The following is a 14,692-nucleotide window of genomic DNA, read 5'->3' on the forward strand; positions in this document are numbered from 1 at the left end:
CTGACCTCACAGTGGCCCTGGCACCTGTGACCACACAGGGACACCTTTGTACTGTTAGCCCTTTTATGATGCTCGGTTCACTTAGGCAAGCTCTGGCTTCTTGCTTGGCGATGTTGGGCAGGAAACCACATGGTTCCTACACTGGCCAAGTATACCCATGAGCAGGCACTGCAATCTCTTTAAAAAGCCGTGCCAATCCACGAGATCCGCCAGCTCCATGGACTCTTGGTGCTTTCTGGATATCCAGGTAAACCCTAAGAGATGCTGCCTTTGCTTGCTGGGCGCTTTGGAGGTCCGCTCGGTGGCTGGAGGCTAGCTATCTTTTGTACCCACTGTACAAATGAGATTACTGTAGAGTTAGTTCCCTTTTCTGGGAAACCAAGTAGATGCAATTCCCAACGTTGACCTCCGAAACAATCCTACCTTCGTTTCCAAGGGTAGCTTCGGAGAATGGAAATCACCTGAACTTTCCCTTCCGTGCCTTGATTGGCTTCACTGGAGGCAGGAGGAAGCTAGTTTAAGGGAAGCGGCCCACGCGCGGGCTGATGAGCCACTGGGTAGCGCCTCTCCTAGTGGTCATGGCAGGGACTCCAGGGCACTGGACTTTTTGTGACAGAGCGTCGGGTGACGAGCAGGCTATCAGGCTGCCTGGGCTAAGCGGGCGCGGTGCGCTGCGGGCCGCGGCAGACAGGGGGCGGCCGCGCCCACTTCCTCCGCCGCTCAGCACCCGCCGGCGGCGCACCGGGGTGGCAGCTCTGCGCGCCCAGACTTACCCGGCTGCGGCGAGGCGGCCCTCCGCGAGCTCAGATCCCATCGCGCACTTTGCGACCCAGCTGCGGAGCGTTCGGCTGCCCGCATGGACACGGCGCTGAAGCGGAGCCGCCCGGAGGAGCCGGCGGAGCTCCAGCCGCCCGCCCGGGAAGTGGAGGAGAAGGAGGAGGAGGAAGAAGAGAGGATGGAGCAGGGCCTGGAGGAGGAGGAAGAGGTGGACCCTCGGATCCAGGTAGGACGCGTGAGAGGAGCCCGCAGCCCGACCCTGCCAAGGCTGCCGAGGAAGTCGGCGTCTACCCGGACACACGCCTTGAAGCCCCGTGTGTTCGCGGTCGCGAGGTGGAGGCCACTTAAATCCAGGAGCTGCACCGAGGGTTGGGACACCCCATTTCACAGTCTCCCTGCCTAAGGATGCGGTGCCCGCGTAGACGCGGCCTGATTATTGCGAGGATCCCTGCAGACCCTGGGCCCAACCCCAGGGTCCCTGCCACGCGACTAGTGGTTCAGGCGGATTGCAACAAAGGAAAAAGGGGGCGGGGGTCCCCGAGCGGAGTCGGGGTACCTTGGCGCGGCTCTCCGCGCCCGCCCGGAGCACCGCGCAGCCCCCGGGCTTCGGAGCCGCGTTACCTGGGCTGCGTGGACGTGGACGCAGACACCGTGGTGGGCGAACCGGGCCAGGTGGTTGTCGTCTGCCCCTGCGGCGTGGGTTGTACCGGTGCGGGAAGCCTTGAGAACCCTCACCTGGAGGAGGTGCCTGGTCTCGGCTGCCTTCCTCTTTTGGTTCATTGTCAACACACGGAGGGCGTCGCTGCCACCTTTGGCACAGTGTTGCACTTGGCAACTGTTTAAGACCCTGCTTTTCCTTGTGAGGTCGGTGTGAACACCAACCAGGGACAGCTGATGCGCAAAGCTGACGCGTGGAGGCAGAGAAAGCAGAGAAAGACTCGTTTTCTGTACCTCCATTTCCAGGAGAGATGGTTAAAAAACAATTTCCAAGCGAGATTCGAGAGTGACAGCTTAACCTCTTCACCCCCCGAAGCACAAAGCACAGCAAATTCCTTCCCACGACCCGTTTGTGTACCCTTTCCATAAATCATTTTTAAAATCTGCTATTAAGCATGCTTTGCAATTCCTGGATCCGTAATTGGTTTTAAGTGCACAAATTAAAAAGGAAAAGCTTGATTTTAATTCACTGGTTACGTCTTAAATTAATTGATTTGTCAAATTATCACGCTAAGGATCAGTGAGAAAGCTTCATTAGCCAGGTCTGTTAACCCAGACCACGGTTTGAACTATGGAATCTCGTCGTTTTGGCGTGGGATTTTGTTAGCAAGACCCTTTGTTCACAAAGTAAAAATGAGATAACTTCACGTTGGCTACTACTTACAAAATGTTAGGGTGCAGATGCTTAAAAGAGTGAGTAGGATTAAAGCTAGCTAACCAATAGCACCCATTAAGCAAGGTGACTAGTACAGTTAGGGAGATACCCACTGGTGAGTTAATGCTAGAAGTCTGTCTTTGGCCTGTCTGCATCGGCTTTGTGATTTGCCTTGGCCTTATTTTCCTGTATTGATTTCCTTGCAAAGATCTTCTCTAAAGCTGTTTTGACTGGGTTGTGTTACTGTTAGTAACAGGTGAGTTTTCCTGGGCTTGGGGGTTGGGGTGTCAAGGAAATGACCTTTCAGGGAAAAAGAAATCCATAGGACCTTAAAGATGTTGTCAGAAAGGACACAGCCAACAAAAGGTTTTTAGAAATGCTTTGTCTTCTAGCCTAGCCTCAACTGTTATCAGAACGAACTGACTTTGATCTTTCAGGGATCATTTTCCAGTTGTAGACTTAGTTACACTGGAAACAAAAGGCGTGCCCTTCAAATCTCCCTCTGTCTCTCTTCTTTAGGGAGAACTGGAGAAGTTAAACCAATCCACGGATGATATCAACCGACGGGAGACTGAACTGGAGGTACGGAGCGCCGCGGCCCTGTTCTTGGGTGAAAGAGTGTCAGTCCCCTTTGACACTGGCCTGGTTAATTGTGTTTTAATAGCAGGAGGCCCCTGCATGGATGTTGAGCAACTGCGTGTGCCTGACAGTAAAACACACCAGAGTCCTGGCTGTGGGCGGGTGCCTGTGGATCCAATTTCATGTGCTGTTTTTCATTATGAAGGTTCCGCTGGGGCCAGAATCAAGGGCCAAGCAGGGTATTAAAACGATGCTTGAGCCCCAAATATCTCTGTGTCTGTGGAAAAGCCAAAAGACTTGCGAGTTTAGCTGAACTCTAATGGAGGAGAGTGAGTGAGTTTACATCTGGTCAATGGCTCCTTCCATTCCTGCGTGGAACTCTTAAGTTATCCTCAGACCCAAGCCAGATAGCTTACTTTCCCATCCTAATAATTCACCCGCTTTCCACTTCTGTGCTCATTTCTTTATTGTCTGCTGGTGTAGAATATACTTATCTTTAAAAAAAAAAGAGAATATAATTATCTTAACAAAAGCTGTTTTGTGCTGGGAAGGGCTTTCCTGCTGGGAAGAAAACTTGGGAGATAAGATCTTGATTTGAATTTGAGAATGTTCCAACCTTCCTGTAAACAAATTGAGGTTCTTCCAGCTACCAGTTTGTAGTAGTGGTTGGGGTGACTAGCCAAAGGGGAGCATGCCCCTGTGAGTGACTGTCAGGCCTGAGCTGTGGCGAGAACCTATTTCTACAGTAGAAAGAGCAAGATGGGCCCCGAGGAGAAAGCAGAGACCATCATCCCCTAGGCAGGGTGTGGAGGGACACAAAAAGACTTTGCCGGAGTTCACGGGCAGCCGCTTTCTGTTAGCCCGCAGCCTTGGAGAGCACAGATCCGCTTGTGGCAGTGTTGCTCTGGGCTGTGTGAAGACTTATCTACCTTAACTCCCATTCGAACATATTTAAGGAATTGGAGAACTTAATTGTAAAGTTGGGCAATTGAAAACGCTCAGAATGTCACATTTCTAATGCATTAAACAAACCAACCATCTCTACCATTTTTAAAGGGCATTGACACAAGCCAAAGGTTTCCCCAAAGGTTTGGTCTGGTCTTGTCACAACAGCCCAGAGCTGGGCGGTTGCCTATGGAAGCCGTGCGTTGCCGACTGAGCTGCTTTTGTTTAACGTTCTCAGGTCCTCTCAGCTGACTTCAACATTCAGTGTGTAGTGGGGGGGTGGGGTGGCTCCGAACTCTGGATTCATCTCTAGGTACAGGCCTGCGCTCCTATGCCCAGCTACTCCAAACGCTTTCGTTTCTGCACCCCAAATGTACCTAGACAATTTGGAAAGAATTTGGGTTTTGTTTTTTAGCAAAAATTTAGCCTTGTTTATGTTTGCAGTGTTGGAATGAAGCCCTAGGCCCGATGCGTGCTACACGAGCATTCTGACAGACTTGTGAGGCTAGGGGTGAGCAGAAATCAGGGACAGCTGGCTAGGATGTGCTGTACATTCCTGCAACAACCCCCACCCCCCGGGGGGAGGGGAGGATGGGACAGAGGCAGGATGATCAAAGGTTGAAGGTCACATAGCCACAAGCAAGCTTGAGGCAAATGACCCGTGTCTCATGGAAAAGACTGGAAGGAAGGAAGATAATCAGGAACCATTGAGGCAGAAAGCTGGAGATGGGGAAGGGAGTGTGGCCTGGCTAATTTAGCTGATTTAGCCTGGTTTGTCCGTCTGTCCGTTTTTAGCTCCCTTAACCACAGTTGGTCACCATTCTGGGTAACGAACAAGCTCGTCCCGTAGCCCCATAACTCAGTCTCCATGGCACCTGCCTTCTGAGGGCTGGTTCATTTGTTAGACTCTGTTTAGCCCTGCTTTCTGAATCCCACAGAGTCGGGGTGTCACAGGAAGCCGCTGGACAGGTGTTTCCTGCTAGGCGCTGGGGCACATTGGGAACCCTGGTGTGTTAGTCAGGCTTCTCCAGAGAAACGGAGGGCAGAGCTTATAGAATGACTCCCTCTATTTTATTATAGAGGGGGTTTATTAGCATAGCTTAAAGACTGTAGTCCAGCTAGCCCAACAACGGCTGTCCTGTCGACCAATGGAAGGTCCGAGAATCCAGTAGTTGCTCAGTGCACAAAGCTGGGTGTCTCAGCTGGTCTCCAGCACGTGCTGAGGTCCTGAAGAAGTAGGCTTTGGTACCACTGAAGGAACAACAGCCTTGCTACGGAGAGCGAGAGCAAGCAGGCAAAGTAATCCAGAGTCATCCCCCTTCCACGTCCTTCATGCAGGCTGCCGGCAGCAGGTATGGCCCAGATCTTCTCACCTCAGAAGATCTGGATTAAAAAGCAGGGTCTTCCCACTTTACATGATTTCATTTAGAAGAAAAAAAAAAAAACACCACCATCACCACAAAAAAGAAAAAAAAGAAAGAAAAGAAAAGAAAGAAAAAAAAACCTCCCACACAGGTGTGTACCCAGCCACTTGGGTTTTAGTTAATTCCACATGTGGCCAAGTTGACACGCAAGAACTCACAGCTGAGTGGAGTGAGGTGGAGGGTTTATCTAGGAGGGCGACCTGGCTGGGCTGTGTTGCTGGGTGGCCTTCCCCTGGTGTCCTTACAACCAGGACTGAGAGAAGTATTCGTAAGCCACAGAAGTAATTTAAAAACTCCCTAGTTGCTACATTAAAAATTACAAGAGACATAGGGGAAATTAATTGTAGTGTGTTTTGTTTAACCCAGAGTATTCACAGCAGTATAAATTCAACAGGGAGTCACTGTAACAAAATAATTAACTTGGGCGCCGGCAGTGCTGCTCCCTGACATGCCGAGGCCCTGGGCTCAGTCTCCAGTACTGGGGGCCGAGGGGGGCATGGGGGGACACATGGGATGTCAGTGACACTGTGCATAACCCTTTCATCGGTGGTGCTGCTGAGGAAGGAAGCTGAGACCCTGAACAAGCTAGGGAGGCACTCTTCCTCCATGCCGTAACCCTGGCAGCCACAGATGTTCAGAGTCGGTGCAGGGCGTTCCCTTCCAGCAGGGTCCCTTTACGACCTGCTGGATTTCAGAACTGCAGAGCTGTAAATGGTCCTGGGCTGCACAGGGCTAAATAGGTGTTGCCTTTCAAATTCATACTCACATCGCTAGAGTCTGGAGTTGAGCGTGCGTGCGTGCACACGCGTGCATGCATGAAGCACTGGCCTCTAGCTTTGTGTCAGGAGCTGCACGGGTGAATATGACACAGCCTGCTCAAGGAGCTTCCGGTTTTGTTGAGCTGAGAACTGGGGAGCCGGATAACTGGTCTATATGCCCTTGCAGGATGCCATGCCGTAGATCCCTCATCTGCGGACAGAGCTCAGCACAGGGAGCAAGCGACTGGGCGTCGGGCTGGGGGTGTATGGCAAAAGACGTGGGTAGCCAGGCAAGCTGCTGTCATCCAGCACATAGGAGGCAGAGGCCAGAGGAGCAGGAGGTCAAAGGTACCCTTCTTTACATGGTGAGTTGAGCCCAGCCTGGGCTACACGAGGCTCTGTATACAAAATCAAAACATATTGGAGATTTTGAAGCAGGAGGATCACTGTGAGTTCAGGAGCAATGGGCTATGACCCTGACTCAAATAAATAAATACATAAATACATAAATATTTCAAAGGTTAGGTGTTTGACTAGCTGATGAGTGCAGGCTGGAAAGGACCTAACTGTATTTTCCCTGGAACAGAAGTTCAGCATTCACTAAGTTGTTGGACAGAGGTATGGCCAGGAGTGAGTTCCACTTAAGATGGCTTGCCAGCATGGTAGCTCACGCCTTCAACCGTAGCACTTGAAGGCTGAAGCAGGGATTTTGACTTTGTGCCCAGCCTGTAATCCCAGAGTCTGAGAGGTGGAGGCAGATCAGGTGTTGAGGGCCAGCCTGGATTCTGTCTCAACAAAATCAGAGACACCTACTCTGCCAGGCAGGGAGCCACAAACCTACTCCCAGCTCCTACTTAGAAGGCGGAGGCAGGAAGGTGGCAAGGTCTGCCTAGATTATAGGGAGGGCTCAAGGCTGGCCCAGAAACTGAGACTCTGTCTCAAAGCTAGGGCAACAGGTAGGTTAGTGGTAGACCCTGGTTTCAATCCCTTAAAAAAAAAAATCAAACCAAACAAGTGCCTAGTCCGTATATAACATTGGTTCACTAACGTTGACCTCTCTCAGGCTCACTCTTCTCTCCCACTTGTTCCATTTGTCACACTGTGGTCAACACACCAGGTACCACTGCTGTGTATGGCGCTCATTAGTCATTGCCTTAAAAACTTAAAGAACAGAACAGATCACTGGTGCTCTTTCCTGTCTCCGAAGTGCTGGAATAACAGGAGGACGCCACCACGCCTACCTGGATAACATTAAACACAAACAAAACAAAGCTTCTGTCCTGGAACTCACTCTGTAGACCAGGCTGGCCTCAACACACACAGATCCACTGCCTCTGCCTCCCCACTGCTGGGATTAAAGGTGTGTGCCACCATGCCCGGCCCTTTAAAAAACATTTTATTGCCTTTAATCCCAGCACTTGGGAGGCAGAGGCAGGAGGATCGCTGTGAGTTCGAGGCCAGCCTGGTCTACAGAGCGAGTCCAGGACAGCCAAGGCTACACAGAGAGACCCTGTCTCAACAAAACAAAACAAAATTTATTTTTATGTGAGGAGTGGTGTGTGTGTGTGTGTGTGTGTGTGTGTGTGTGTGTGTGTGTGTGTGTGTGTGTGTAAGTGCCATGGATTGCATGTAGAGGACAACTCCTTCTATCATGCGAGAGTTCTAGGTTAGAACTGGGGTCGTCAGACTTGGTAGCAGGCACCTTTAACTGCTGAGCCATCTTTGCCTTCTGTGCCCTCTCTTTTCAAATATTTGTTTATACATATGCACATATGTATAAAATACCTATATAAAAGCCTGTTTTCAGCATTTCTCCTGCGTGTTCTGCAAGGAGGCTGTTGTAGGGCTGTGAAGTGGACTGAAGGGGCTGGAAGGGGACCGCCATGGGCACCGGAAGTTAGCCATGGGCACCGGAAGTTAGCCATTCAGCTCCAGGGACTGGAGTTGACAGCAGGCTCTGCCCGCCCACCCTTGGCTGGGAGGCAGGCCCCTGCCTGGGCAGTGTTTATCTTCTCTCCTTTCTCTCAGAGGAGCATGAGCAGCCTCTTAGAAGGTGGCTTGAAAAATAAATCGCTGGAGTTCCCCCAACTCGCATAAGGCCTGCACCCAGATCCTGTCTTTTCCTCCTCCAGGAACAGGCAAACATTTCACTTAAGAAAACAAAAGACAGGGACGAAAATAACAGCCATGTTTTGAGCTTGGGAGCGGAGGGGAAGGAGAGGAAGGAGTGGGTGGATTAGAGGCAGCCTAGCTTCTGTCCCTAATGGATTATCAGCACAAGTCAGAAGAGATAAATACCTTTATTAATGGGCACTGCTGCCACGCCCTTCCCTTCTGTGCATGTGGGCATGATGGGCAAGGGGCCAGGAAGGTCCTGTCAAACAACCTGGTGCTTTCAAGAACGTGCTAGAGAGCATTTGAAGTGATAACTGACTGCGAGGAAGTAGCCAATAACACCTACGTATGTCTTCAAGTAGGTACCAAATCCTAGGCCTGGTGGCAGGTCAGCCGGGCTGGGCGGAGCCTGACCTGTGACCTCCATGTGAGAGCCGGTTGAAATGAATATCATCCCATCCCTGAGGTGCATGCGCAACAGAAACATTGAATGAGTCCAGTCGGGTAGACTGGGAGTCATGGCCAAGATACCAGGGGCTGTGGTTGACAGGAGGCGTGTATCTACTGTCCCAGGGCCTCCCATCCCTTGGACGGAAAGTGATGGAGCGAGAGAGGCTCTGAGAGAAAGCCTCACAGGCCTCTTAAAAGGTCCTGGAGGCTGGCTCTGATGAGATGGAAACCATTAACGTTAAGGCCTAAAGAGCTCAGGTCATCTGAGTAGAACCTCTAGAACAGTCTAAAATGGCAGAGGCAGAGAGCGGACAAGACAGACATGGCCTGTGTCTGAGGACTGCTGGGGACGGAGGTCAGTGTTTTTGTTCTGTTGTTGGCTTCAACAACTGAAGCCTGTGCTCTCACAGTGCAGGAAGTCCGAGACTGGGATCCCTTCCCAGCTTGCTTGCACAGGGCTGCTTCTGGCCCTGTCTTATCAGGAAGAAAGCAAACAGCTGCCTAACGCTGTCTTCTTGTGAGGACGCTGCTCTGTGTGTTACACCCCTGTCCATACGCCCTCACTTAACTGACTGCTCTTACAGGCCCCGTTTCTAGATACAGTGAAATGGGGATCTCTTGCTTTAAGTCAGTCAAAGGTGTTTTGTTTTTTCATTTTTCTCAGTGGAGCACGTGATAAGACGGGCAGTTTGTCAGGGATACATTGAGAACAGTTGAGAACTTAACCAGAGAAACAGGCAATAATACTGCTCGCTGGGGCTGTTTGTAGTTGAAGTTAGGGGTTTCGACTGAAGTCTGCCCCTGTTACCGAGCCATGTTAGCGACCAGCTAGTTGTATAGACAACAGGTCCCTGTGAGCATCCCTGTGTAACCTCCAGGAGGCTGCTGCTGTCCTGCGTGTGCATACGTGTGCATGTGTGTGCATGCGTGTGTGATTTGTGATGCTGGTGTCAAGCTTAGGGCCCCAAGCTAGTGTTCGGCTATCAGCTACATCTCCCAGCCTTTTTTTTTTTTCTTTCAAAGTTAGGGTTTCACAAAGCTATGTTGCCCAGGCAGGCCTCAAGTTCACTCTGTAGCCATGCCAGGCTTCTCAAGCCTACAGTCCTCCTGCCTCAGCCTCTGGGGTAGCTGTGATTATAGGTCTGTGCCACCATGTCCTGTAGCTTAATGGTGCTGCCCCTGCCTCAAGTTAACCATCTTTGGAATCAGGTGAGAAAGGAGTCATTGACGTGTAAGTGATTGGCTTTGAATCCCATATCCCCTGATTGCTGACTGTGGGGCCTTGTGAGAATTTTGGAATTTTGGCTTCTTTAAAAAAAAACATAGAAATCTTATAAGAATATGTTTTTGTTTTAATCCCGGGTGTGGGGATATGGGGCCCGCTTCACAGCAGGTGACTGTGATTTGCCTCATGCTCTAGCAGGGGTGTGGTTTTGCCAGCTGCAGATAGTTTCTGCAAGTGTGTGACATTTGGAATTCTGGGAGCTTTTCAGAGGCTGTATAAATGGTAGGGCCCCAAGAGGCAAGGTTGCTGTTGGTGGTGGTTGGTGGTTGGGTGCAGTTTGTCAAGTAGTTATGGGCAAAGAAATGAGAAGAAATTACATATCCTAACACTGAAGATCAAACTTGCCCCAAGGAGCTGATCGCCCCTAATCAGCAGGAAGTAGTAGTTTATGATAACGCTTTCTCCTTTCCTGTCTATCGCCTTTTCTCTCCTGTCTAGTGTTAGGGCATGAAAATGGTAGAGAAAGGCAGAAGAAAAAGGAACCCACAAAGTATCAGACTCTGTCTACAGGACCTTGAGCAGGTCATTTGAGGTGTGAGCCTCAGTTTGTTTGTAGGATAGCTGTGTTGATGCTTTGCTGTAAGTTAAGGAAGCCCCAGAGCCACGGAGAAGGGAGCTGCTAGAGAGAAGAAAGGCCTCTCTGCTTTGGCATCAGGGGATTGGTGTTAAAATAGGAGGTCTGACAACTTTGAAGGGTCCTTGTACCTTGAAGTCCCAGGTTCATTTGCGACCGTGGGGAGGTGGTGATACTTGTCCAAGTCCTCAGGTGACCCGAGGAGTGAGAGGAGATGCTGGGTAAGAAGTTACTTTGAGGGCCAGACAGAGTGGAGGCTTATTGGGTGCTCAGAGGGCTGAGGCCTGGTGGATGCTGGACAAAAGACCCTAGTGAGTTGTCCATCTAGGCTAGGCTGGCCACAGGGTCTGGTGATGGCTCTGTTGTCCTCTCCTAGGTACTGCCATGACCTTTCTTGGTCAGAGAGAGGGCTTGTACTGGCCAGTATTAGGCAAGATGAACTTTGCAGTCATGAGATCAGCAAGGCTTTGTGCTGGGTCCGTGTGCTGGTCCACAGCTCAGTGGATGTGGTGATGCGCGCCAGTAATCCTAGTGCGTGGGAGGAGGAGGCGAGGTCACCAAGGCCGTCTTTTGCTGTATATCCAGTTTTAGGCCTACCTGGGCTACCTGGAAGCCTGTCTCAAAAACAAATAGCATAGCTAGCATAAATGAGCTTGCTGCCCTGAGCGAACCCTGGGTACACTTTCTCAGGAGTTTGATCATCTGTGCTGAGGTAAATGCATAACAGCAAATGGCCCCACTGTGGCTGTGTGGTCGTAGATTGACACATACTGCACTGGACCTCAGTTTCCTCGTTCCAACAATGGTGATAGTGCTGCTGCGCATTGTTTGGGTGAGGTGAGGGCTGTAGTTTGGTGGGGAATCACACAGGAGGGGTGTTACATCTGTTCTAGAACGTGTCTTCTGGCTCTTTTGGCTTCCTAGGGCCCTTAAACAATGAGAAGTAATATGAGCATTTGCTATGTGCCAGGCTCTGTGTCAAACATGAAGTCCTCAAAACTGAAAGGGTAGTGGTCTGCTGTCTTCGAAGATGCTAACATCTTAGAAGTTGAGACAGGGTATCCCTATGTAGCCCTGGCTGCACTGGGACTGAGATGAGCCTGCCCCCTATGTGTGCGCCACTGCACCTGGCCTATGTTAACATTTTTTTTTTTTTTTTTTTTTTGGTTTTTCGAGACAGGGTTTCTCTGTGTAGCCTTGACTGTCCTGGACTCATTTTGTAGTCCAGGCTGGCCTCGAACTCACAGTGATCCACCTGCCTCTGCCTCCCGAGTGCTGGGATTAAAGGCGTGCGCCACCACGCCCGGCTCTATGTTAACATTTTTAAAGTGACTTTTTTGGTGAGTAAGGGAGATAGGAGAAAGGGTCTCAGGTAGCCCAGGCTATCCTCAAATTTGTGATCCTCCTGTCTCTACCATGTGAGCTCTGGGGTCACAGCCCTGTACTGTTATATACCCAGCAGCAGAGTATGGCCTTTAGTATTGAAAAGGATGACTTGCGGCCATGGGCAAATGGCTACGTTAAACTTTGGAAACAGTGGGCAATAAAAGTACATGTTGGGGCTGCGGAGAAGGCTCAGCAGTTAAGAGAACTTGCCACTCTTGTAGAAGTCTAGAGTTCCCAGCACCCACCTTGGTCGCCTTACAACCAATCACCTGTACCTCCAGCTTTAGGCAATCGATCAGCCTCTGGCCCTCAACAGCATATATTCACAGACACATACATACATCTAAAAAACACACCCAACTAATCCTGTATGTAAGATGTATGCAGTAAAAGAGTGCTGCATATAAGAGGAAAAAGGTCTATGTACAGTATTTCTAGTGTGGGCTGAACAGTGTGCACTAAGCAGATGCGGAAATTGGCGATGAGTCTTCTGAGCCGGGCATGGTAGCCGTCACCTGCAATCCCAGTCCTGGTAAACTTAGGCAGGAGGAGAAGGAGCAAGGAGACCTCAGCTGCGTAACGTCCAGTCTCAAACAAAGACGACTTTGGAGAGTCCCTTTTTAGTAGTTTGACACTGTTGTGGCATTTGACTTTGTGTTTACTTTTATTATGTTCTGTAGAAATAACAGCCTACAATGGAGTTTTAACAAATTTGTCAGCGCATAGTTTGAGAAACATGGCTCCGAAAGGCAAGACTGTGCACACAGACGTTATCAGTGGTTATGGCTGCTGCCGAAAAGGCTGGTGGCTTTATTTTCAATATCTTGGTGCTTTTTGGAACTATTTACAATGACTAAATTTTATTATGGTAGGCAGGGGGCTGGGAGAAGAAATGAAACCTGTTATAAACAGATGATTGCTATGCCAGAGAAGTTAATTCCTATGGAAAGCATTTCAGGAATCATCAAGACTGTCGGGAAGAGCTTGGGGCTGGTAGTTCCTGCCCTAATTGTAACTAAACCCCACCATGCTGAGTTAGCTTTTGTCAACTTGGCTCAAATCGGAGTCACTTGGGAAGAAGTCACTCAGAGGAATGGCCTCCATCAGACTGGCCTATGGGCAAGCCTGTGGAGCCACCCGTGCGGGTGGCCATAGTGTTGCCACAGCAACAGAAAGCAAACCAGGACAGTAAGCTTGCTCAGTGAGTCACGGCGTCATTGCACTCTCATTGTAGTAATTCATAGGAGAATGAAGAATGTCTTCAAGGTATTTTAGGATGGCCTGTAATCAAGAAGCCCACGTTTGTGTGGCTGGTGAAAAGCCATAGAAAACACTGCGATTGGCACGGCTATTTAGATAGTCCAACTTAATTGCTGCTTGTATTTGAGTGTTGAATACCTCCACCCATCTCTGTCTATTTTGGAAATAACCGCATACAGCTCGGGCCAGGATTATAGGTGTTTTGTTTGTCCTGCCCCTACCTGGTCTCTTGAGGTAAGTCTTACTCTCTACCTCAGACTGGTCGAGATCCCCTTACCTCCGCCTCCCAAAAGCTGGGGTAACAGGCGTGTAGCACCATGCTCAGCTTATTTGAGTCATTTCCAAATAGACAAAGACTTGTGGGCACATGTAGGCTCAAGTCTTGTATAAAGGTTTAAGGCTTGCACAGATTCATTCATTATAGCCACAATAGCAAATGATACAGTCCAGCCTTTGGCTAAAATATACACACACTCATCGAATCCTGAAAGTAGTATCATTGGCAGAAAACAAAAAGTGAGCATCTCATTTTAAAGCTATAAGCACACAACGAGAGCGTTCCTGGATCCTCAGCTGAGGCCCATCCTCGGGTCACAGGTGCCAGCTGTGGTAGTACAAACTGACTTCGTACGCCATGTGACTGTGTCCCCAGGTTTAACCAAGGTTGCCAGCCCTGTCTCTGAGGTCTTCAGAAGACAGGCTGTGGCAGTAGGCAGATGCAGCACTGTCTCTGTGGTTTAAGAATGGTCAGATTAGCTGGGCCCCTGTGATCCCAGCAGAAAGGGAGGCAGAGGCAGATGGATCTCTGTGAGTTCAAGGCCAGCCTGGTCTACAAAGAGAGTCCAGGACAGCCAGGTGAGAGAGAGGTGGGGGGAGGGGAGGAGATGGGAGAGAGAATGGCGCTCTGGTCCCCATGGACTGTAACCTTTTAACACCGAACTGTGATTTTATTTTTTCCTTCTCAGCATTTATTGTGGGGACATTTAACATAGCTTGTGTGTGTGTCTTGGCCGGGTATATTAAATATGTCTCCAGCCTCAGTCTTTGGCAGGCATCCCAGCTGTCTTTCCCCAGCCCTGCTCTCTGGACTTCCTCATTCTACCCATGGATGTTTCTAGCAGTAAGCACAGAGGGCGCCCCCTCCTCGCAGTGGATTTTAACGGAGTGTCACAGAAATTTGCAAAGCGACTCTTTGAGAGCTTGGTGAATCAGCCCTTTTGTTTCCTTCAAGGAAGATGGAAAATATTTGTTCTTCTTTTTTTTTCTTTTCTATTCTTGTCTGAGTTTCCCTCTGCTGTGTTTTGCTGGGTTATCTAAGAGACACTCACGTTTGCAGTGACTGAAATTAACTGCTAGCAGGCAGGCATTGAAAGGAACATCCGCTGTTTATTATAACCACGGCCAAGCCCACTTTGTGGGTCCTGCCCTCATTGTTTGGCATCTATGTCAGCCAGAGCGTGATGGATGGGTTCCCTTGACTTTGTTTGCCCCGCCCTTGTGCTGCCATCAGGCAGGGAGCTCAGGCTGTTTCCATAGAGTTAAAGCCCACAGGTTGAATGTCTGTCTCTTCCTGGGCTTTTTTTTTTTTTTTTTTTTAATTTAAAGAGATGAAATGAGTGATGGTGTTCTTTCTGGCTTTTATGGCTATCATTTCTGCCTACGATCACCTGCCACCTTGGAAGTTGACAGCAGCCATTTTATTTGGGCCACAGTTTGTGGGTCAGGATTTGGAGAAGCGAGGCCTGGCAGGCCTGTCCTTGCTTAAGG

The 14,692-nt window shown here is 49.8% G+C and overlaps 1 protein-coding gene across 2 annotated transcripts in view; it reads left to right on the top strand.

Annotated features, from left to right (window-relative positions):
• The first annotated feature begins 226 nt into the window (after positions 1 to 226).
• Positions 227 to 14,692, top strand: part of SH3BP5 (SH3 domain binding protein 5) — a 70,600-nt gene continuing 56,134 nt past the window's right edge. The window contains exons 1-2 of one of the 2 annotated variants that reach the window (XM_084796873.1): positions 227 to 247; positions 2,669 to 2,731. Coding sequence is in view for 1 of the 2 variants with exons in the window: in XM_084796872.1 (XP_084652998.1) it covers positions 857 to 1,003; positions 2,669 to 2,731 (210 nt within the window). In the remaining variant the exon portion in view is untranslated. Of the gene's footprint in view, positions 248 to 622; positions 1,004 to 2,668; positions 2,732 to 14,692 lie in introns of those variants that run through there. The other variant, XM_084796872.1, reaches the window with a different exon arrangement.

This window comes from Acomys minous (assembly GCF_964271855.1).
Source record: "Acomys minous genome assembly, chromosome: 9".
Classification (NCBI taxonomy): domain Eukaryota; kingdom Metazoa; phylum Chordata; class Mammalia; order Rodentia; family Muridae; genus Acomys; species Acomys minous.